This window comes from Jaculus jaculus, unplaced genomic scaffold (genome assembly GCF_020740685.1).
Source record: "Jaculus jaculus isolate mJacJac1 unplaced genomic scaffold, mJacJac1.mat.Y.cur mat_scaffold_103_1_207660_arrow_ctg1, whole genome shotgun sequence".
NCBI classification, from domain to species: Eukaryota; Metazoa; Chordata; class Mammalia; order Rodentia; family Dipodidae; genus Jaculus; species Jaculus jaculus.
In genome coordinates, this window is record NW_025423391.1 from 1 (window position 1) to 24,621 (window position 24,621).

The window sequence follows — 24,621 nt, forward strand, 5'->3', positions numbered from 1 at the left end:
CTGTGAAGCCTAAGGACCCCGGTTCGAGGCTGGATTCCCCAGGACCCACGTTAGCCACATATACAAGGGGGCAGCATGCATCTGGAGTTCGTTTGCAGTGGCTGGAGGCCCTGGCGCGCCCATTCTCTCTCTCTCTCTCTCTTGCTGTCTGTTGCTCTCGAGTAAATAAAAATAAATGAAAAAAATGAAAAATGAAAGAAAATATATTAAATATATATTCAGGGACCAATACACAAAGTGAGATCAACCTAGAAAGGCTATATTAAGAGCATCAAACAAATTTTTCAACTAAGTAAAGGAATTGAAATGTTCAATGGGTTGAGTAGAGTTGCTCAAGTAGGAAAATTAGTAAATTTGAAAGCATTAATTTGAAACTACTGAATCTGACAAGCAAAGAGCAAGTAAGAGTTTGTGAATGTGCAAACAGAGCAAGGGAGTAAGTAACACACAGTCTCAGGGTTCAGGATATACGCATTATGGGAAACTCCAACAGAAGGAAGAGAAGAGTGCAGGCTGCACTGGGAGCAGCAGCCTCAAGTTCCCTAAATCTGAGGAAGGAAATGGGCATCTTAATTCAAGAATTTTGCAACATTCTACTGGCCTGGATACTTGACATTTAATTATATTTTTAATGGCCTTAAAGGGGTTCTACTATGCAGGTGAACTCCAGGTTACTTTTGTTCAGTGGAGGAACATCAGGTCTACAATAGTTAACATGTTGTGTTGGTCAAGGTAGAAAGGGAAGCCAGTCTACCAAGCGGCAGGACTCAGGAGAAGAGGCAAACAGGCTTCATTGTCCATAAGGCCTAGCAAAAGCAATGTGTAAGGGGAATTGTGATGGTTTGATTCAGGTGTCCCCCATAAACTTAAGTGTTCTGAATGCTAGGTTCCCAGCTGATGGAGATTTGGGAATTAATGCCTCCTGGAGGGAGTGTATTGTTGGGGGCGGGCTTAAGGGCTTTATAGTCAGTTTCCCCATGCCAGTGTTTGGCACACCCTCCTGTTGCTGTGTTCCATCTTATGTTGGCCAGGGGGTGATGTCCACCCTCTGCTCATGCCATCGTTTTCCCCTGCCATCGTGAAGCTTCCCCTCGAGCCTGCAAGCCAAAATAAACCTCTTTTTCCCAGAAGCTACTCTTGGTTGGGTGATTTCTACCAGCAATGCGAACCGGACTGCAACAGGAATCATGTCAACTCTGATCTATAACCTTCTGCAACTTGTTCTTTTTAATGCATTTTCAAGGCATTATAACATATAAGTAATGTTAGCTAATTCCTAAAACCAAAGTTTTTTTGAGGTAGGGTCTTACTCTAGCCCAGGCTGACCTGAAATTCATTATGTAGTCTCAGGGTGGCCTCGAATGCATCATGGTGATCCTCTTATCTCTGCCTCCTGAGTACTGAGATTAAAGGCAAACACCACCACACTGGGAGTTTTTGAAGTAAGGTCTCCCTCTAGCTTACACTGACGTGGAATTCACTAAACTAGAGTTACCCAGTCAGATTTTATTTAATTTCTGTTGTTTTGAGGTAGTCTTGTCTAGTACAGTCTGACCTGGAACTCACTATGTAGTCTCGGGGTAGCATTGAGCTCAAGGTATTAAAGAAAGCTCATCATTTTGTTAATGCAAGGTTTTTATTAACTTATATACAGTGTTTTACAACTGTCATATAAGTCATATGAATTGCATGCATGTTGCATAAATTTTGCTGGGTGTAGTGGCACACACCTTTAATCCCGGTACTTGAGAGGCAGAGGTAGGAGGATCGCTGTGAGTTCAAGGCCAGTTGGAGAGTACAGAGTGAATTCCAGGTCAGCCTGGGCTAGAGAAAGACTTTAGCTTGAAAAACCAAAACCATAACAAACAAAAATATATACCTTTTGAGTCTATACAGAAAGACTGGAAATGGTTTTTTAATAAGTTTGTTCTTTACAATATATAAAAATAAATAGTCCAATGTTTCAAAATGTTAAACATGAGCAGAGTACTGTTATACTGTCATTTTAAGTTATTGAAAAACGAATTTCTCGTTCCTTCATTGTCTCAGTTTAAAGACAAAGTAAAAATTAAACTGAAATTAAGTCGGACTATAACATTAATGGGTAGATACATAAATAAAGTTACTGCAAACATTCCAGGTTAGTGTGGGAAGTCTACTGCATTTTGCAGTCATCTGTTTCTTTTCTTGAGGAGGGTGGCCACAGATCTGGCATAGCATCCAGACTGTTTGTTTCTATTGTTCGTTCCGCTGAGAAAGAAAAGAAAAGTCAAAATTAATCCTACTACTTAAACCTAGAACAGCAGGAAGCAGAAAGGGTGTTAAAACAGAATATTTAAGGAATGAAAAACAGCAATGTGGTTCATGTGTTTGGTAACAAGGAAGATCTGTCACCCTGTTATAGAACTTATTTCCCACTCACGCAGAAGATGAACTGCTAGGAAATGGTATTACATATCAAAGAAGTGATAAAATTTTATTTAGAATTAATTAACTGGATATTTAAAGTGAATCAAATATGAACTAGTTGTCTTTAAAAAAAAAATCTAGTTAAAAAAAGGAATACTAATCAAATGAAGTAGTCTTCCCTTGTCCATAGTTAGCCATAGTTATCCATAGTCTGCCTGGTTTCACATACCTGTGGTCAACCTCATTCCAAAACTATGAAATGGAAAACTGAAAAAAAAGCATGTCAGACATCTTTCAGTTGTATTCTGGGCATGGTGGTGCATGTCTATAATCCTAGCACTTGGGAGGCTGAGGCAGGCAGCCAGGAATATGGCTGTGAGTTAGAAGTGTGCTGCCTGGACACATAGTGGAAAAAAAAAAAAAATCAAATGTGAGCTATTCTGAGCAGTAATGAAATCTCATGCTGTCCCTCTCATCCTGGATACCAGTCATGTGTCCATTCCACAGTATCCACTGTGTGTGCCCATCCATCAGCAGCCATCAGATGGACTGTCACTGATGGTGGTGCCTGTTGTCAAAGGAACCCTTAACTGTGATAATCCCCTAAAGCATAAGAGTAATAAGGCCTGAGGTGTGTGGAAATGCCAAAGAAGCTGTAAACCACCCATTATACCTCACAAGGGCCCCATCTGAAATTAAGAACAATTGGGGAAATGAGAAAGAGTGCTGCTTCTTTGGTGAACCTGGTACCAGCCCAAGGGTGAAGGAGGTAGACACAAAGAATACTCAACTCCTACCAAATCAGATATCCAGAGACACAAAGGCTCCCAAGACCTCATCACTGAAGCAGACCTAAAATGAACTCAACATGGCTCAGGGAGATTTGTGGAACAGGAGGTGGAAAGAATGTTAGAGCCACACGTTGGGCCATTATGCACAGAGACAAGTGCCTCTTACCCATAATTGATGGCTACCACCCACAATGTATGAGCCATATTCCCTGCAGAGAGAGGAGGACAGGGAGGAGGCTAACAATGGTACCAACATGACTGTATACACTGTGTCCATAACTAATTAAAAAGAAAAAATTTTTGAGCATTCAGATGCAGAAGGGGGTGCATCCACCTGGAATTCACATGCAGTGGCTAGAGGCCCTGGTGCACCTATTCTCTCTCCCTCCCTCTGTCTCGAATAAATAAATAAAAATAAAATACAATAAATTTAAACATTAAAATGATACTTCAGGAGGAAATTTACACTGTTCCAATGGTCGCTGACACACTGACAAATTCACTTTTTAATGGTTCGGTGTAAAAACATTTTTGTTTCATGCAAAAAACTGTTAGAAACCACCCATTAATTATTAATTATCAAATTACCTTCAGGCTTTGCATTTATGTGTCTAAGAAGCATACATGAATCATTTTGAAATAGATACTCAGGAAGTTCAAGCTAGAGTAGGTATCAGGCAACATCTTTTACATGGCTTTCTCTATTTTCTTTTTTTAAAACTAGATAATACATACAATTCTATATTTTGTTTGGCATTTAGTACCACTTTTTTTTTATTTTGGTTTTTCAAGGAAGGTCTCGCTCTAACCCAGGCTGACCTGGAATCCACTATGCAGTCTCAGTGTGGCCTTGAGCTCCCAGCCGCCATCCTACCTCTGCCTCCCAAGTGCTGGGATTAAAGCCGTGTGCCACCACGACTAACTTGTTTGGCATTTAGAATTCTCATTGTGCTTTCACATTTCTTTTGGTGTGATCCGAACAAGTGTGTGTGTGACTGATATGGTTCTGACCTCCACTTATGGTGTGCCATAGTCTTTGAGGGCAGAATTGGCAGCCTGGAGACTTGTTCTGAGCTTAGCTCAGTGGTGCATCAATACTAGTTAGTGCAGTCAACATTTTCTCAAAGGAAACAAAAAACAACAACCACATCAAAGGCAGTATGAGTGCATCTGCAGAAATGTGATCATTCAACCTTAAAACTGTGTTGAAGATAAATTTCAGTTTTTTTAAGAAATTACCAATGTTTTCAGTTTTTAAGAGCAAGCAGGCTAACATTAACCTCTACCCTGCAGCAGTTGTTATTTATTACTTACTGGTATACATTTACAAAAAGAGTCTGTGTGTGGAAAAGTTACATGAAAAGTATTGGAAAATACCTGCAGTTTTCTACTTACTTGAAGTATCTTGGGCCTGTTGATTTCTTCTGAGATTTTCTCTTAGTGCCCTTATCATTACTTTTTGATATTCAGTAGTAGCTTTTGTAGAATTAATTCTAATGAAAACAATAATTAAAATGTAAAATCCCAGTATATAATGTTATATGGAAGAGTAAGTAGAGCTACTGTTATGGATTTTCTAATAATAACAATAAACCATACTGACACAGTCTCCACAAGTACTAGTAGTAGTCAGCCTCCAAAGACAGCACACTGCTATCATGCCATTGATGATAAAAGCCAGCCACATGGAAACTAAGGCATGTAAAAGTCCTTAATGTTCACTTTGAAGTATACAAGACAACTTTTAAGTTTTTATTGATAGATGATTCAGGAAGACATATTCAGAGACACAGTGACCAGAGCTGGGCTCATTATTATTTTCCTTTTCAGACTGGCTGTCGAAACCAGGGAGGCCTTGAGCTTACTAGGCAAGTACTCTACTATTAGCTTCACCCCAGTTCAAAATTGTACATATAAGGTGACAACTGAATGAGTTTAAAGTCTGTGGGCATTTGAGTTTTCAAACAGCAATAACAATTATTTTCATAAGTTGCTTTTTAAAGAGTAAGTTAATGCTAAGATATTCATGTAGTTCAGAAAGAAATGTTTTATGACTAAAGCCATGTTCAACAGAGGCAAAAAACATACTCTTTTTCATGTTCTCTGCCATTTTTCATCTTTTCTAGTTCTGCTTTCACCAGTTTTGTTTTCAGGTATTCAATGTCTTCTTTATACAGTTTAGTTCTTACAGCAACTTCGTCCTAATTGTTATAGGAAAAAGAAAGGAAAAATAATGATTAGTTTTAATTTCTCCAGTTTGATTTTTAAAAATTTATTTGAGAGAGGAGAGAGAGAGAGAGAGAGAGGGAGGGAGAGAAAATGGATACAACAGGGCCTCCAGCCACTGCAAATGAACTCCAGATGCAAGTGCCACCTGGTGCATATGGCTTACATGGGGCCTGGGGAATTGAACCTCGAACTGGAGTCCTTAGGTTTCACAGGCAAGCTCATCACCACTAAGCCATCTCTCCAGCCCCTAATTTCTCCAGTTTTGAAGAGAGTTTGGCTACCTTTGCTAAGAATATTCAGTAATTTTCAACGCATGAAACATAATGTTAGTCATTAACTTTAACTGAACATCTAAGTATCTGATATAAAGTATATCTGAAGGTAATAAGGCAATATTTGATTTTTATTTATTTTCTAGTTTTTTACTTTCAAGAAGACAGAGATAGAAACAGAGAGACAGAGGATGAGAGTGAATAAATATGGGCATGCCAGGGCCTCTTGTCACTGCAAATGAACTCCAGATCCATGTACCACTTTGTGCATCTGGCTTGGTATGGGTACTGGGGAATGCAATCCAGAAGATCGGGCTTTATAAGGAAGTACCCTTAACTGCTGAGCCATCTCTCTGGTCCCTATAACATGTACATTTTCCCCCAAGGAAAATAGCAATATAATTTACAAAATGAAACAGGATAAAAATTATGAGTGGACACAGGCAGATATGGAAAAGGAAAAATAGCAGTGGTGACACTTTACACAACAAAGCAGTGTGAACATCAGTGACATCACACCACAAAGCAGTATGAGCAGCCCTGACTTGCATGCCACAAAGGAGGGTGAGCAGCAGTGACTTCAGGCCACAAAGCAATGTGTGGTAGTTTGAATGTGAATGTAGGGCCCCATAGCATAAGAAGTATTTTAAAAACATTATTTCTTTGTGAATGAGAGAAAGGGAGGGAGGAAGGAAGAGAGGGAGGGAAGGAGGAAAGGAAGGAGGAGGAGAGAGAAGGGGTGCATCAAGGCCTCCAGCCACTGCAAACAAACTCCAGATGCATAAGCCACCTTGTGCATCTGGCTTTAAGTGAGTACTAGGGAATCAAACTTGGGTCCTTAGGTTTTGGAGACAAGCACCTTAACCACTTAGATATCTCTCCAGCCCAGTAACTTTTAAGTAATTAATTTATCTGTAAGGAGAGAGAGGGAGACAGAGGGAGAGAACACACACAGAGAGAATAGGAGTGCCAGGATCTTCAGCTGTTGCAAACAAACTTCAGACACATACCACTTTGTGCATCTGGCTTTATGTGGGTACTGGGGAATTGAACCAAGGTTGTTAGGCTTTGTAGGCAAGTGCTTAAATTACTAAGCTATCTCTCTCCAGCCCAGTAAGTTATTTTTTAAAGAGTAAACTAACACATGCAATTCTAGCAACATGGAACTGACTATAAGACAGTGTGAGCAGCAGTGACTGCACATCACAAAACATTATTGGGAATCCTTTTTTATCAAAAGATGGTTAAGTCATAACAATATTATCTGCATGTGTTTTGGTTTGCTTTTTCGAGGTAAGGTCTCACGCTAGCTCAGGCTGACCTGAATTTCACAGTGTATTCTCTGGAAGGCCTCGAACTCACACTAATCCTCCTACCTCTGCCTCCTGAGTGCTGGGATTAAAGGCATGTGCCACCATGCCTGGCTCAAAACTTTTATTTTTGAAATGATTTTAGCTTACCTGAAGTAACTGAATGGTTTCTTTTGCTTTTTCAAGACATATGTTTGATTCATTAACTTTGTTTTCAAGTTTTGCTATTATGTCATTAGTCACTTTTAGTTCTCCCTGCAACTTTACAATCTTGTCTTCTTTACGTACAGCACTTTCTTTAGCTTCGTGTAGGGAAGTTTCTAGTTCCTGAATTTTCTGTTAGAAAAACATATATCCCTAATGTGTATCTTAAAGACAGTACATTTATTTGAGACAAACGGCATGTTGGCATTGTTAGTACATACCTCTGCAGTCATCTGTACGTATCCTGAGGCAACATGCTGAGTCTTCCTGCTTGGTGTAGTAGAACAAATCCGGACACTCGATTGAGAAGCTGTCAAAGATTGGTAGTCTTCAACTAGTTTTTTAGTTTTTTCTTTCATGATGTTTAGGTCACATTTCCAGTCTTTTGATCTGATAGCACTTCTTTCCTCAAACTCGGTGGATTCATTTATTATGGCCTGTGAACAGTGAAAGGTCACTGCAGCTCTAAATATTTAAAAAATCTAGAAACATGAGGAAAAATACTAGACTCCCAGAACGGAGTATACCTTGAAACTCATTTTTTAGAACATTTTGGAACAGTGCTTACAACAGTGATGGCTGGAGAGAATTCATATTGATCTGTAAGACAATCTCACTTTGTATGCAAAGAGATGGCAGACCTGTGCAGTTAGAGTCATCATCTCTGTCATGTCTGATAAGGAAATACTAGCTGTATCTGAGAGCAGAGCATTCCTAGTAGACAAGAGCTAGCTCTTTTTCCTGCCTCACTTCAAACGTCAGTGCTCACATAGATCTAACTCACTTGGAATTCATCTATAAATCTTGGCTTCTGTGCAGAGATCAACAATCAGTTTCTCTTTTACACTGATGGCTATGAACCTGCCACACTTTTTTACTTCCTAATTCCTAAGGACTGCACTTTTCACTCTCACCATGAATGTTTTACTAGTCTCATCCGTATCTGTGTGGTTTTATGGTCATTCTTCAGGTCTGGATCTAAGTTAGTTGTGCTCGGGTTGGCTTCTTGGACTATCTTTGGTCTTCTTCCTTCACACAATTCTTACTCCTGGTGGGCAGATCCACACAGCAGAAACTCCTATTTCCTGGTTGAATCACAAATGAGCCCTCAATATTATAAGAAAAGTACTGCATATCCAGAGGTTATAGCCTTTCTTCTCTGTGGACTATAGACTTATGTGTGGACAACAGCCATTTACTGTCTTACTATTTATGATTACTTAACATATTTGATGAACTATCCATGAGAAAACTGTTTTCTATAAGCATTTCAAACATAAAATATAAAAACAAACTTGGAAACTATAGTATCAATCTAGTTTTGCTGATTTCATAAATAACAAACACTTTGACAGTACATATTTTATTAACTATGCAAGAAAGGAAATATATCAGAAAGCAGAATGAATACACTCATCACTGTTAAAACTGATTAGAGCAATACTGGCTCTTATGAAGCAGTGTTATAAGACACAACATCTGGTAAAGAATGATAGACAAGCGAACATAAGACTCCCAATTGGTGGACAAATACGTAAAGGAAGATGAGAACACAGATTTTTTAAAAAATTTAATATTTATTTACTTGACAGAGGGAAAGGGGGAAGGGAGGGAGGGAAAGAGAGAGAGAGAGAGAATGGGTGCGCCAGGGCTTCAAGCCACTGCAAACGAACTCCAGATGCATGTGCCACCTTGTGCATCTGACTTACATGGGTCCTGGGGAACCAAACTGAGGTCCTTTGATTTTGCAGGCAAGCACCTTAACCACCAAGCCTTCTCTCCAGCCCAGGAACACAGGGATTTTTTATGGCATTAAAATGACCCTTCATGAGAATGGGATGATAGGTGATGTCATTACACATGAAACAGGATGTTCAGTACCGAGTGAGACTCTAATGTAAATTATGGCCTTTGGATGAGAATGAAGTTATTAGTCTAGGCTCACAGACTGCAATTTTGGTGCAGAATGTTGGTAATGAGAGAGAGCAAGTTTGTGGAGGATGGGTATGTGAGAATTCTGTAGTTTTGGCTCAATTTTGCTGTGAACCTAAAATCACTCTATTTCTCTCTGTTTTTAAACTAACACTAACCCCACGAAGTCCAGGATTAGCACATATGGTAGTGAGAATGCTGAGGTAAAAGGCATGAGTGGCCCTGCCAGAGATAGCCAGCAATGCTTATGGCTTTCCAAGTAGTTCCTGCTCAGAGCCTGCTGACACAGACTCAAGTCTCACCTCATCTGAGATGACTTGGGGGTAAAGCTCAGTTCTTCAGGAATGAGAAGGAAAAGGGAAAGTAAGAAGCCAGCAAATTCAGGATTCCATAAGTGGAAATTGAGTATCACACATAGTAGTTGTTACTATAATAAGTACAGACATAGTTAAGGAAGCAGAATACATTAGAAGCTGTTCAAAATCAAAACGTTTTATAAAGCCTATGTAAATAAATTAAGAACTGTACTCAAAATCAAGTCATCATAAGCCCTTTCAGATATGCAGTAGAAAAACAAAAACCGCCAACAGAAAGAATGAGGTAGAATAATGGAACATTGTACTTACAGTTATCTTATCATTATAGAAGTTATTCACTCGAAATAAGCTACTGTTTTCTTTCTGGATAGCAAGTTTAAGTTTTTCTGTATCAAAAGGAGCACTCAACCATTCTTCTAAGAACTGACACATTTCTTTTTGATCATTTAGTAGTTGTTGAAATTCAGTCCTTATACTTTGGAAGTCATATTCTGAGAAATCTTTGAGAATTTCCTGTGTGAGAATTAGTATCAAATTGCTTGAAGATTAGCAAAGTTGAGACTCAAATGTCATATGAGAAATAAAATTGCCATAAAAAGGAGAAAATACCTAGTGTACTCTAATTCTTCATATTGTAAAGCAAATTAGAATTATAATTCTAACTTAAACTTTATTCTAGTTATTTACATTACAAAATGTGACAATGTAGTCTAATGTGACAGAGGGACATCTATAAATTCTAATTTGTGCCTCAATATCCCAATTCATATACTGCTTCTAGAAGCTGCTATTTTGTGTCTCCAGCAGGCCTATTATGCATGTTAGGAATTGGCTGTCAGTTTTGTACAGCTGGGGAAAGGAGAAGAGTCTTTGTGGAGTGTGATAGTGATAAGACTTCTTTCAGTCGCAAGTGTAGGGATTTTCAGAGGCATTAGAAAACCTATTCCAGTGGCCTATGATTGCTGATGTTGTCAATTTCAGTGTCTATGAAAGGAGTCTAAGACATCACTTGGTAATCCTATGTCTGGTCAGGTGTCACTCAGTAAGCTATTTTTAATTAAAAAATATTTATGAGAGAGAAAGATTATGGGTACCAGGGCCTCTAGCCACTGCAAACAAACTCCAAATGCATGTACCAATTTTTGCATCTGGCTTATGTGGGTAATGGGGAATCAAGCTTTGGACCTTAGGCTTTACAGACAAGCACCTTAACCATTAAGCATTTTCTCCAGCCCTTATTTTTAATACGTATTTATTTTGTCGTTTTTGAGGAGGTCTTGCTCAAATTGAAATTGCTTTAGACATATGGAAAGGTACTTTTTGGTGTGATAAAGGCTTAAAATCATTAAACCCATTTGAAATAAAATATACCTCAATATGTAGGTCGATATTTGGGTTCAATTTGAGATCCTTTAATTCTCTGGGTGCTGGTGCATTGTAATCCATATCAAGACACTGAATTTTAGTTTGCAATTCATTTTGCTTCTCTACTTCTTCAACAAAAGCCAATTCAAATTTATTGATGGTATCATGCTGTTCTTCCTTTATCCTTGTAACATGGCTTAACACATACTTGAAGAGAAAGAATAAACAAGCTGTAAAGTGAAACTCTTACTGCATTTAGAGTATACTTTGTGCCCTTGAAATGGTAAGGAAGCAAGTGGGGAAGAAGGAAGCAGCTACTCTTCATCCTTAAATGTCTCCTCTTGCCATCTACTACTTCCACACATGACTTCCTATTGGATATACCTCCTAGATGTCTTAGCAGGATCTCCTATTCAGTATGTTTAAAGTGCTACATCGTCCTTTCTCCTTTTCATGTTGTCTTACTTTTTGTTAAATTGGCAGCCACCTAGATCAAGCATTTGAAATATTCAATGCAGTGTCCTGCCAACCTTGACTGGATAACCAAAACAGTGTCATATGCTTCTAGTTTTTGTTCCCAGCCCAGTCAGATGTAAGTACTGGATATCTGACTGTCAGGATTTGCAGAATGATTAACAGAATCTAAGGAATCAAGGTCAGGAAGATGCTTTCTCATTTCCTCAACCATTCCTTAACTTCTTATAATCTGACCAGACAACAACTTTCACTGCGTCTATGAACAGGAGCTGAGGTAATATCTCTACGCCATCGTCCTGCTCTCTGAGCATTTCTGCCCTAGGGAACTTCATCTCTGACATCCTCTCATTCATGTATCTGAGTGACAGTGCTTCTGCTTAGTTCTCTTTTGTCTCTTGGATTTATCTAACTTTGATCCCATGTTTTGTTCCTTTTTTGGGGGGTACTATCCTAGACATTTATAGTTTTTGCTGTTCTCTTCTTATGCTTTCTAGATGATCTTACTCATATTATCTATTACCTACACGGTGATGGTTTCCAAATTTTAGCCTTGACTCTTCTGACAAAGCCTAGGCACACACTAAGTGCTTTCTCGATTCTCTTCTTGAATGGAAACACAAGGGTGCTGCAACTTTAACTAGTTCAAATCAAACTCCTGATAACTCCTGTGCTCCCCTCCCCCCCAATTCCTATCTACAAACCTAGCTAAGAAGTCATGTTGGGACTCCATTCAAACTTCTCCCCCTTACTTCTACTACTGACTACACTTGCAGCTGCCAAGCATTACCTTTAATCCCTGTGTTCACTTCACCCCTAAAGAACTTTCCCTAGATGCACAGATAGTTACAAACCATACCCCATCTGGACCACTGTAACTCCCTCTTATCTCTTCTCATATTGGCCCCCCCCCCCCCATTGGAATGGTAATCTCAGCATGTTCCTACCACTACTTAAAATGACTGTCCATAGGCTCTATGTCACTTACAAAATGAACTCAAAGCTTTACTGCTTGAGTCAGGTTTCTACTACAGCCTCATTCTCTGCAACTTCTTACACATGGGATGCGTACAGCCCTCCATCACTGCACTCATTACCTGTGATAGCCAGATTATGACATCTTCAAGAAGTGACGCATATCTGTCTCCTGAGCACCCTTACAAGCCCTTAGACAGAGCTCAGGTTTTGTTTAATGAATCCTATTTTCAAAACCAAATAATCTTTAATTTGGTGATATAAATAGTACATATATTACCTTCTAAAGAAGTACTTAAATACAATGAAATGGATAGCTAAAATTTCATGTGGATATTAAAACAGGTAGTACCTTAAGTTTCTTCATGACTCTGTAGGATTCTATGGAACACCTTTGGTTTACTGCAAGAAGTTTTTGAATCTGTTTGGTTTGTGAGTATGGAAGGTACAGGTTTCCTTTTATTCTAACTGAAAGCTCTTTTTGGGTTTCAATTTCCTTCTCCAAATCAAGAGAGAATCTATCCAAGCACTCATAATCAGTATCCATCTCTGAGTACTTCTTCAGAAGCTCCTAAAGGAAATCAGAATTCATCCAATTGAACACAAAGTAGTTCCAAAGTTAGAATTTAAACAAAACTCATACTTTAAAACTTTCTTTTGGAAAGAAATTAAGATCTTTGTATGTGAAAGAAATTAATATTAATTTCTGAGTGAGGCAAAGGAGAATTATTGATAAGTGGTGAAAAAGTCCCAGTGTTTCAGGACATACTTAGGCTTTCAGCTGGTATCCAAAGAAGAAAACGTAAGGGAAAAAGGAAAACAGAAAGAAGAAAATTATGCTGAATTAGAACTCAAAGAAGTGGGCAAACTCTGCTGTGAGGGTCTGTAAGCAATTGCCTCAATTGTGGATTACACAAATGACATAACATGGAAATTAAAACAAATATTGGCAAATACAACAAAATCAGAAAATATTATCATTTGGAGGCATTTTCTAAGTTTTTTAAATCATGCATGATTTGAACAAGCAGTGGTAAAGTATGAAGAAAAACGTGAATTCACTTTAGAATTCATCACATTCAGGTTGAATGTTGGCTTACTTTTATAAAACATAAGTGTTTGCAGGTAAAGCCAGGTTGGCGTAGCCAGTTCACACATTTTATGACTTGTCAGTACTGCTTTCTAAGCCTGTATCACTGGAGTTCAGACTCCGTTTGAATTGGGGAAGTCATTGAGTCACTTTTCAACAAACTATGATATCTAGGATTGTCAGAAAGTTTTCTAGTGGGTCAAGTAAAATACACACACGCACACATACACGCACACTTATAAGGCATGGAATAGATACAAACATAACTTGAAGGAAATAAAATAAAAAATTTAAAAATATTTCTACCACTCCTAGGCATATATCCTAAGGACTTGTCTCACTACCTTAGAGATACTTGCTCAACTATGTTTATTGTTGCTCTATTCACAATAGCTAGGAAATGGAACCAGCCTAGATGGCCCTCAACTGATGAGTGGAGAATGAGGATGGGGCACATTTACACAATAGAGTTCTACTCAGCAGTAAAGAAAAATGAAGTTATGAAATTTGCAGTAATATGGATGGACCTGGAAAGGATTATACTAAGTGAGGTAACCTAGGCCCAGAAAGCCAAATGTTACACGTTCTTTCTCATATGTGGATCCTAGCTACAGATGATTGGACTTCTATGTGAGTAGTAAGAAAACTCAGTAGCAGAGGCCAATAACCTAGAAAGGAGATATAAAGGGAAGAGAAAGAAAAGGGAGGAGGGTACTTCATAGGATGGTATTTATATATGTAAGTAGAATAGATTAATGGGGCTAAAAAGGCCCAAGTGAGGTCAGGGGAAGAGACTGAGTAAAGGATAGGTGGAGGGAGGGCTAATCAAAATCTAAGAGGCTATAAATAAATCATATCGAAACCTACTTTTTTGGACAATGGAACACTCAGGAGCCATAGATTGTTACTAGAAAATTTTCAGTGCCAGGGATGGGATACCTTCCAGGGAGTTGTTGGCCAGGGAGTTCCTGATGCCCTCAAAACATTACAGGACATTACCGAGTCCCTTGGTTTCCCACCAGGAATAGATGGATGGTAAGACCCTATTGCTGAAGACTCCACATACTTGGGCTACAAGGTCACTGAGAAATCCTGCTGGAACTGAGCTGAAAACCTCCTCCATGTAGACCAGCTGACAGAAAGCTGGAAAACCACACTGCATACAGCTCAATGGGAGAGAGAAATCACCAGTGAAGATACTCAGCAGTGGACACTGCAAGCCTTATATTAGGCCAACCAGGCAAAATGAGCCAACAGGTGCAATAGTGACATGTCTACTATGGGGGAAACTAACTTCCCTCTAATGGGACTGGAGGCCTGCTCCATGGGAGGGAATTCATCCCTGACACTAAAAACCTACAACAGGGGCAGTCATGAGCCCTAGGGGTATAATGTCTGCTGCTGTCTGGCTAAATGTATATACTATGCTCACCAAACTGCCCAGTAAGCACTTCTCTTAATGTCCATACTCATATATTAACACTATTCTCACTTTTGGTTAGAGAAGCATGTCTTTTCGGATGGCAGTGACCTTGGGATGACTCAGAAGGCACCATAGTGCTGAGAAGTGACAGAGGAGTGCTCAGCAGTGAAATATCTCTATCACACCTCCCAAGATGCAGAGTCCATTGCAGAAGAGGTGGCAGAAAGAATGTAAGAGCCAAAGGAAAGTAGGACTCCTTACAATGTGCTCCTCCAGACACAAAATAGCCTAGATATCCATGACCTCACAGTGCGTGATACTACCTACACAAACCAACATAATAGGAGGAAAAGATGATGACATCAAAATAAAATAGAGGGGAGGGGTGGAGGGATGTCTTAGTGGTTAAGGCATTTGCCTACAAAGCCAAATGGCCCAGGTTAAATTTCCCAGGACTCACGTTAGCCAGGTATACAAGGGGTCTGGAGTTTGCAGTGGTTGGAGGCCCTGGCATGACCATTCTCTCTCTCTCTCCCTCTTTCTCTGTCAAATAAATAAACAAGCCGGGCGTGGTGGCGCACACCTTTAATCCCAGCCCTTGGGAGGCAGGGGTAGGAGGATCACCATGAGTTTGAGGCCACCCTGAGACTCCATAGTGAATTCCAGGTCAGCCTGGGCTAGAGTGAGACCCTACCTCGAAAAACCAATAAATAAATAAACAAATAAAAATATTTTTTAAAAAAAGAGATGGGGAGGGAATTGCTGGAGAGTAGAGTTTCAAAGGTTAAAGTGTGTGTGTGTGGGGGGGGAAGCAGGGAATTACAAAATTACCATGGGATATTGTATAAAATTATGGAGGTTGCAAAGGGACATTGTTTATAATTATGGAAGTTGTCAATATAAAAAATTAGAAATACATAACCAAAGCCACGAAAGAAAGAAAGAAAGAAAGAAAGAAAGAAAGAAAGAAAGAAAGAAAGAAAGAAAGAAAGAAAGAAAGAGAAAAAGAAATCTGACAAAAAGGAAGCTCTTCCATAGACCTGAGAAGATCGTGGCCCTTATCCATTCCTATTTAAACATCTGCATTTCCTGTCATAACATTTTTTGCCACCTATAACTAGAATGAAGTGTTGTCTTGGGTGCTGGTGTATATTTCAATAAACTTTTGTAAAACAAAAAACAAAACTGCAACTGTAAAGTACTTCTACATCCAAATTTAAACTTGGGCCTGGCAGAATCAAATTCTGACTTTACTAATTTACTTTTTGTGTAACACTGAGCAAGTGCTAAACTTCTTCCCTTAACTTCCTTTTTCATAAATAGAGTAATAAAACCTATTTCCTAAGGTCAAGGACCTAGTACGGTACCTGGTGCAGGGGATATATGTAATAAACCTGAGCCCATATGCTCAGGTAACTAAATACCAGGCAGGTGACAAACTGGCCAGAGCACAGGGGAAGGACAAAACGGGGAAAAAGGAGGGGAAAGAGCACAGCTTCTCACAATCTGTTCCTTAATCTGGGAGGTCTGAGAGGGGATTCCTGTCTTTGTCTCATGATGAACTACCTAACCATATGGAACAACACATGAAATCCATCAGCCACGAACGAGATAGCCTACACAAATTACAGAAAAGTTCTTAAAGCGCTACTTCAATTATATGTTCAGAATAGAAACACTTCTTACCACCAAATTTGCTACCACTCTACCACCTCTGGCTAGATTACTGAAATGAGTCTTTCTTCTTTCACACAGTTTTCAATACAACATTCAGAATTTATCCTTTAAAATGTAAGTCAGAAGCCAAGTGTGGTGTTGCATGCCTTTAATCCCAGTACTCAAGAGGCCAAGGTGGGAGGGCTGCTGAGAGTTTGAGGCCACCCTGAGACTAAATAGTGAATTCCACACAAAAACAAACAAACAGAAAAATTAAGTCAGACTAGGAGGTTGTCTCTCATATGGTCCAAACTCTCCAGTGTGAACTCAGAGACATTTTGTGGCCTCTTGGTCTGCTCCTTTCTGCCAGAGACGGCAAGCATGCCATTTCAGGATCACAAAGAATCGAGTGCTGAAGAGCTGCTTGACATAGTTACAGCCCAGCTGTCTCTTCCTTGAAGTCCAATGTGGCCCCTCTATAGAAAAATCTTTGGCTCTCTATGCTACAGAAATATGTGGTTTTCTGTGTAATGTTTGTCTTTCTCTGTCTTTCACTTGGTGTCCCAATCTCTAAGTTTACTTTTCCAGTAAAAATTGGTGTTGGTAAAGTGTTGGTCAATGTATCTGAAAGAGGCTCTGGCATAGAATTAGAAAAACAAGAAGATGGGTCAAAGATAATTGTTTTCCTTAAAGGCCTTAAAGAAAGTCAGGCATGGAGTACAGTAAACTTAGGAGGAAACAATAAACCTCCTGGAACAATGTAAGCATTGTTATATGACTAATTTTTCTAAATGGTGGCAATTACAATTGACTCTTTACCAGGAATCCTTACAGAAAAACAACCGAAGTCAGAAATAGTTCAATTGGGGGGACCAAAGTCTAAGTATTGGAGGGACGTGAAAAGGAAAATTCAAAATAAATAATTAAAGGATAAATGGATCTGCTGGATCAGTGATTAATGATGGGAAGCCCTATTTGTGGTTGTTTTACCTCTCACCTTTAATAGAGTAATTGAAAGTAGAATTCCAGGAAATCACAAGTGCTTGACCGCACATACATGGGAAAACAGTTAATCATTACAGGAGTCTGAAGACTTTACTTGAGGTGAATAATTATGGGAATATTGTTTGATGATAAGGAATAACAAAAAGTTTCTATGAATTCTGTAAAATTGTACCTTTCTTGAAGTTTGTTCTTGCATGACGTGATCAGAAAATAAAAGACTGAGACTAAGAGCTGTGGCAGCAGAGAAATATAGAAATATGGAAACATAGAAACAAGGAAAAACAGAAAAAAGACAAAAAATAGAAAAAGAAAAAACAAGAAAAAAATAGAAAAATAGAAAAAGAAAAATAAAAAAAATAAAAACAGAAAAGGAGGCAGAGAGAAAAAGATAGAAAAACTCAGCTGCCTTCAGCATTAGCCTGTCAGCTTGCACCAGAACTTGACTTCGAGTCGTTATTTTGCCGCTCCCTTTCACACCTCTCTTCAGGGACCCTCCTTCAAGCCAGGGCTTGGCCCTGGCACCTTTCCACTAGCTCTGACTCTCCTCCTCATTAAACTTTCCCGGTCTTGATGCCCCTAGAACACTGGGCAGGCCTGTGCCCCAGGAGCCTAGTACCACTGTGTCTTCCATCTAGACAGCTCTTTCCTCTCCATGTCCGACTGGCTGAACCCTTTAGTGGTTTCAAGAATTGCTTAGTATCAGTGAGGCCTAAAAACAATCACAAACTTGCCTTTCCAGAATCTTAGGTTAAAGTGACCAAGACAGGGTAGTAACATGATAAGGAACAGGGTGTAGGGAGAATGCAAAAGAACACATATGACATGTAAATGGCTGAGCACTCCTAATCTGATACCCAAAGTGGAAGGTTTCTGAGCACCTATGTATAAGTATACTCATGCATACAGTACCTGATATCAAGGATTAGAACAACCCTGGTAACTACCTGTTCACTTCACAGAGGCTCCCTTTACTGTACACGAGGCTTTGGGATGCCTTTGGAATAGGAGTAACATGCACATGAGTTTTTATAGAGGACACTTACTTTTATCTTCAGGCATTTTTCTATCAGGCTTTCTGTAGGGTGTTGTTCTGCATCATATAGCAATTTTCCTTTGTGTTTTACTTCCCCTTTGTGGTTCTGATACAAAGAAAAAAAATGCCACAGTGATATATTTGTATTTTACATTTCATAAAGAAGTAGGAAACAAAATAAGAATCCCTCCTCCCTTCCACAGCTTCTCCAAGTTGTGTGACTTGGTCACCTTAGTGCCTAGAAGAATGTTTGCTAATTAGGCTTGCCAAATGGATATACCTGTCTATGAATTTACTTAGGATCCATACGAAGACAATTTACTAAGCACCTAGAGTTTTGTTGATACTGAATATGATGTGTTTAACATTAATCTTCAAATATGAAATGAAAAAAATTAATTCATTTCATTCAAGTATTTGACTGAACTTTGTTGTTTTTTACAAGATCTGACTGGGCTTAAAAAGAAATGTTTCAGGGCTGGAGAGATGGCTTAGCAGTTAAGGCATTTGCCTGCAAAGCCAAAGGACCGAAGTTCAATTCCCCAGGACCCACATTAGCCAGATGCACAAGGGGGCACACACATCTGCAGACCATTTGCAGTGGCTGGAGGCCCTGGCGTGCCCATTCTCTCTCTTTCTCTCTGTCAAACAAATAAACAAACAAAAAAATTAAAAATAAAAAAAATGTTTCAAATATAAGAAGAACCTCCCCCCTTTAAAAAAAACAAAACAAAACTCTTATCTTACTTTTTTCCTTCTAACTTTACCAATGAAAAGCCATATCTAGAATTCTTTTTTTTTTTTAATTTATTTGAGAGCGACAGACACAGAGAGAAAGACAGATAGAGGAAGAGAGAGAGAATGGGCGTGCCAAGGCTTCCAGCCTCTGCAAACGAACTCCAGACGCGTGCGCCCCCTTGTGCATCTGGCTAACGTGGGACCTGGGGAACCGAGCCTCGAACCGGGGTCCTTAGGCTTCACAGGCAAGCGCTTAACCGCTAAGCCATCTCTCCAGCCCCATATCTAGAATTCTATCATAGAGGTAGGGAAATGGATAGTCTTTTTCAAATTTTCTCCTTCAAATATTTTTCCATTTGGAATGTTATTTGCTTCAGAAAATGAAATCTTTGTTGTTTCCCTGACTGCACGTTTCAGTATTCGTATGGGTGTGTACATGTGAGAGTGCGTGTGTATCCGCGTACATATGTGGAAGCTGGGGATGACACTGGGTCTCTTCTTCAGTCACTCTTTACTTGATTCTTTGAGACATGGTCTCAATGAACCTACAGCTCACCAATTCAGTGAGACCAGCTGGCCAGCCAGCCAGCTTGAGGAATCCTCCTGTCTCTGATGCCCCAGTGCTGGGACTGTAGGTGCATGCCACCACACCTGGCCTTTACAAGGGTTCTGGGGACCCAAACACAGGTTCTCATGTTTACATGAAAAAATTTTACCCAGTGAGTCATTTCCTTGCCCCAGTCAATCTTTTTAAAAAAATACTTAATTTATTTATTTGAGAGAGAAAGAGAGGGGAGAAAGAAAAAAAGAATGGGTACACCAGGGCCTCTAGCCACTGCAAACTCCAGACACATGCAGCACCTTGTGCATCTGGCTTACATGGGTACTGGAGAGTCTAACTGGGACTCCTTAGGCTTTGCTGGCAAATGCCTTAACTGCTCAGCCATCTCTTCAGCCCAAATCTTTTCTTAAAAATGAAGAATTAAATAGCATTTTCTAACAAATATTTGGCCTCTTTAAAAATGAGATTCTTTCTTAGGGAGGGACAATCACTTTCTTTTTATTTTTTTTTTTTTTTAAATGCATTTATTTATTTACAAGCAGAGAGAAAAGAGACAGACAGAGAAAGAATGGGCATGCCAGGGCCTCTAGCTACCGAAAACGAACTCCAGACTCATGTGCTACATTATGCATTTGGCTTATGTGGGTACTAAGTAATTGAACCTGGATCCTTAGTTTTTGCAGGAAAATGCCTTAACCACTAAGCCATCTCTCCAGCCCAACAATCACTTCTTTTATTTTATTTTATTTTTGTTTTTATTTTTTGGAGTAAGGGTTTCACTCTAGCTCAGGCTGACCTGGAATACACTATGTAGTCTCAGTATGGCCTTGAACTTGTTGTCTGGCGGTCCTCCTACCTCTGCCTCCCGAGTGTTGGGATTAAAGCCATGCACCACCACACCCGGCTGACAATTACTTTCTTTAGTGGTGTAGCCACTGCTCAGTTGCCCACACACACATGAATAACCCCCAACCCATGTTCATACAATCACTTGACATTAGGTGGGTGGCAAACAACGAAGACTACAAAAAGACACTGAAAGTAGGAAGGGGACTAGTTGGGAAGAAAATGGTTCAGTGGGAAGAGAATAAGACGGCAATGTGGGAGTAAATATGATCAAAATATACACAGGTTTGCTGGGCATGGTGGCACATTTCTTTAATCCCAACACTTGGGAGGCAGAATTTGGAAGACTGCCAAAAGTCCAAGGCCACCCTGAGAGTACATGGTGAATTCCAGGTCAGCCTGAGCTAGAGTGAGAACCTACCTCAAAATCTATATCTATATGTGTTAAATTATTAAAGATACCAACATTTAAATAAAATACTTTTATACTTCCTTTTCATCTAAAAATTATGTTAAGTTTTCCTACCACCCCTTACTGTTCTCAGAAGTTTCCAGAAAAATAAGATCAAAAGCAAAAGAAAACAAAATTTAAATAACCCATTTTTTAAAAACAAACTAAATTCTTATAGTTATAAATAGGGAAAGATTCTGAACTCACTCTAGTTTTTGTTTTTCTTATGGATTCTCTGAATTGGTTTCTTTCCATTTTGAGAGACTCTTTTATCTTCCTTAGCTCATTACATTCCTTAGCTACATTTTTTATTTCTTCAAGGTTTTCATACACGGTTTTAATCAAGTGAAAATTGTTTGTAGCCATACTCTGCACAGATGTATGCTGGGCCTCATATTTTTTCTTCAATTGTTCTATTTCATTCATTTTGGTATAAGTTTTACTGAAATCTTCTTTAAAAAGCTGAAGCTCTTTCATCAGAAGTTCTTGGATCTTGAGATAATTATAAAATAAATTACAATGCAAATATAATTTCTTTATGGGAGGAAAATAGTATTTTTTTTCTTATCTATGCATATATATAAAGTTGAGCTTCCTTATCTGAAATGCTTGGTAGCACAAGTACTTCAGATTTTAGAGAGTCTGTGCTAACATCACTTGTTTCAACACCCTTGATCTCAAATCTCTCAAGACCAAGGTTTTGAGTTTCACAGGTACTCAGAAACCTTCCACTTCAGTTATCAGATTAGGAGTGCTCAACTAGTTTTTACTTAAACATAGCAATATTCTTTCTCATTCTACAGATGATTATGGACATGGTTACTATCTTAAGAACAACAAGATATATACCTTTTTTGGTAATTCATCTTTTGATTTATCTAAATCCTGGATGTCTGAAATTTGAGTTGCCTTTTCTCCAAGTTTCTTTCTCAGTTTATCAATATTTTCTTCTTGTTCTTTCAAATGCATGTGAGCAATTGTTAGTTCTTGTTGTGTGTCTAGATCCTTTATTAGAAGAAAAATGTGATAATATAAAGGAACATTATTATTCTTAATGATTACTGACTTTCAGCATAATTTAAGAAAACTGTATGCTCAGCTATAAACAAGTCCTATCTCATGTCACAGATTGGAACAGGACTGCAGGACATGAGGTACACATTCCCACCCCTAGCCTTTCCTTCCAGCCCTGCTCCCTGCTGGACTCTGCCACCTGCACTTTTCCTTTCCTACACCCATTTTTGAAAAAAGCACCCTATTCCTAGGCTCAGAATTCCTTTATAGGAGAAACTTCACCGACCTAGTGCCCTGTGGGTAGATACATGGGTTACTTTTAGATTTTCATCACCACAAATCACAATTTACTATAGAATGTTATATTTTTGTCCAATGAGTGAAGAAAATATTGGTAGGATAAATTCCTATAAGTGGTACTTCCATGCCACCAAATACATGTACTTATAATTAAAAAAAAAAAGACATTGCTGAGCTGCCTCTTAAAAGGTTGTAACATTTACCTTTCTACCTCCAATATATATTGTATTTTCTAGGAAGAATAGTTTTTCACTAAGAATAATGTGTACTGCCGGGCATGGTGGTGCACACCTTTTATCCAAGCACTCGGGAGGCAGAGATAGGAGAACTGCCTTGACTTCGAGGCCACCCTAAGACTCCATAGTGAACTCCAGTCAGCCTGGGCTGGAGTGAGACCCTACCTCGAACCCCCCCCCCACCCCCCACAAAAATAATAGTGTGCACTGGGTAGGAAGAAATCACACCACTCACTTTAGCTGTGATTTTCTCTAAGTTCTCCTTAAGTTGGTCTCTTTCCAGTTTGAGTATCTCCTCTGCTTTCCTTAGGTTATCTCTTTCTGTTACAAGAGTCTTTATTTCTTCAAAGTCTTCATGATGTTTCTGAGCCAAAGTTAAATTCTCCATCTCTATCTTACTCAGAGTCCTGCCTTGTTCCTTGAGTTGTTTCTGTGCTTCACTGAGTTCTCCTTCTAATTTAAGAAGTTGAAGTTCATTTTCCTTCAGTTCTTGAATCTGAAAATATCATGAAACTCTGTTAAGACGCAGATGTTTAAAAGAAAGGCTAAAGAATACTTTCTAAACATCTTAAGATGCTAGTTTTTCCATGTTATTCCCATTCTACATAAATTCACATACTTTTCTTTTGAGGTAGAATAGAAAGTCTACTAATCTTCAGTGTGCAGCTAAATTGCCCTTGATGTATGCATGCATGTATAACAGTATAACCCAGATCAAACTAAAGGACATCTCTAGCACTTCACAAAGTATCTATGTTCCCCTTCCTAGAAGTAACCCTATTCTCATTTTTATCAACTTGGATCAGTTTTTTTTTTTTTTTACTTTTGAATGTATGGATGATAATACTATTATCTATTTTCTCATTGATAAATACTTAGATTGGTTTCATTTTCCCATTATTTTGAGTGAAGTTGCTATGAACATTCTTGCAGGTTTTTTAGGTACATACCCAATGAGTGGAAATGCTAGGCCTTACTGCAGGGGTATATTCACCAGCAGCAAAGTGCCAACTTGTTTCTCAACATGGCTGAACTCTTTATATCCCCAGAGGTTTTAGACATGAACAAACCAGATGCCAGATCAAGGGAGTGCCCTTTCCTTTCCAAAAATACTTTTTTTCTCTTTTGAAAGTTAGTCTCTGAATATTCTAAATCCACTTTCATGTGGATTCTTAGAAACAGTCACCCTGAGCATGTTGATAGTTTCTTGGTGCTCTTTCTGAGCCACATAAGCAATTCTTAGTTCCTTTTGCTTTAAGAGACCCTTAAGAGAACAGTGACTCAGGCTGGAGAGATGGCTTAGTGGTTAAGTACTTGCCTATGAAGCCTAAGGACCCAGGTTCAAGGCTCTATTCCCCAGGACCCATGTTAGCATGCCCATTCTCTCTCTCTCTCTCTCTGTCTGTCTCTTTCTGTCTGTTGCTCTCTAATAAATAATTTAAAATAGCTGGGTCATAAAATAAACAGAATAAATTTAAGTAAAAAAAGAATAGTGACTCATCTGATTATTAAACAATAAAATTAATTATGTTTTAACTTGCTCATTACTGTGAAACTGGAGCTTGAACCCGAAGCCAGTGAAGACTAGGCAAGAGCTCTACTCCTGTGCAACACTGCCAGCCTGCTTATATTTCTCTATTGTTAGAAAACTCTACCCTGAGCTGGGCATGGTGGCGCAGGCCTTTAATCCCAGCACTTGGGAGGCAGAGGTAGAAGGACTGCCAAGAGTTCGAGGCCACCCTGAGACTTCATAGTGAATTCCAGGTCAGCCTGAACTAGAAAAACCAAAAACCAAACCAAAACAAAACAAAACAAAGAAGCCCTCTTCCTGTGCTTATCTCCCCACGCTCTTTCTACTTCAAGAAATAGACAGCTGGAACTGTGAACCTGGTCCCTAGTCCATGGCTGGGAGGGTCACAGGCCCTTTTGTAGAAGCTTCTGCTGCTTTTTGGCTAAATGGACATGATGTGCTTATCAAGTGTCTTATAA

At 39.1% G+C, this 24,621-nt stretch overlaps 1 protein-coding gene across 1 annotated transcript in view; it reads right to left on the bottom strand.

The window, feature by feature from the left end:
* Positions 1-2,089: 2,089 nt before the first annotated feature.
* Positions 2,090-24,621, bottom strand: part of LOC123457241 (centromere-associated protein E-like) — a 64,670-nt gene continuing 42,138 nt past the window's right edge. Inside the window, 14 exon segments of the mRNA XM_045141210.1 lie at positions 2,090-2,250; positions 4,596-4,693; positions 5,289-5,401; positions 7,162-7,347; positions 7,437-7,652; positions 9,774-9,977; positions 10,836-11,036; positions 12,631-12,849; positions 18,496-18,591; positions 21,290-21,574; positions 21,932-22,087; positions 22,868-23,128; positions 23,746-23,800; positions 23,802-23,896. Coding sequence (XP_044997145.1) covers positions 2,156-2,250; positions 4,596-4,693; positions 5,289-5,401; positions 7,162-7,347; positions 7,437-7,652; positions 9,774-9,977; positions 10,836-11,036; positions 12,631-12,849; positions 18,496-18,591; positions 21,290-21,574; positions 21,932-22,087; positions 22,868-23,128; positions 23,746-23,800; positions 23,802-23,896 — 2,280 coding nt within the window. The 3' untranslated portion in view covers positions 2,090-2,155.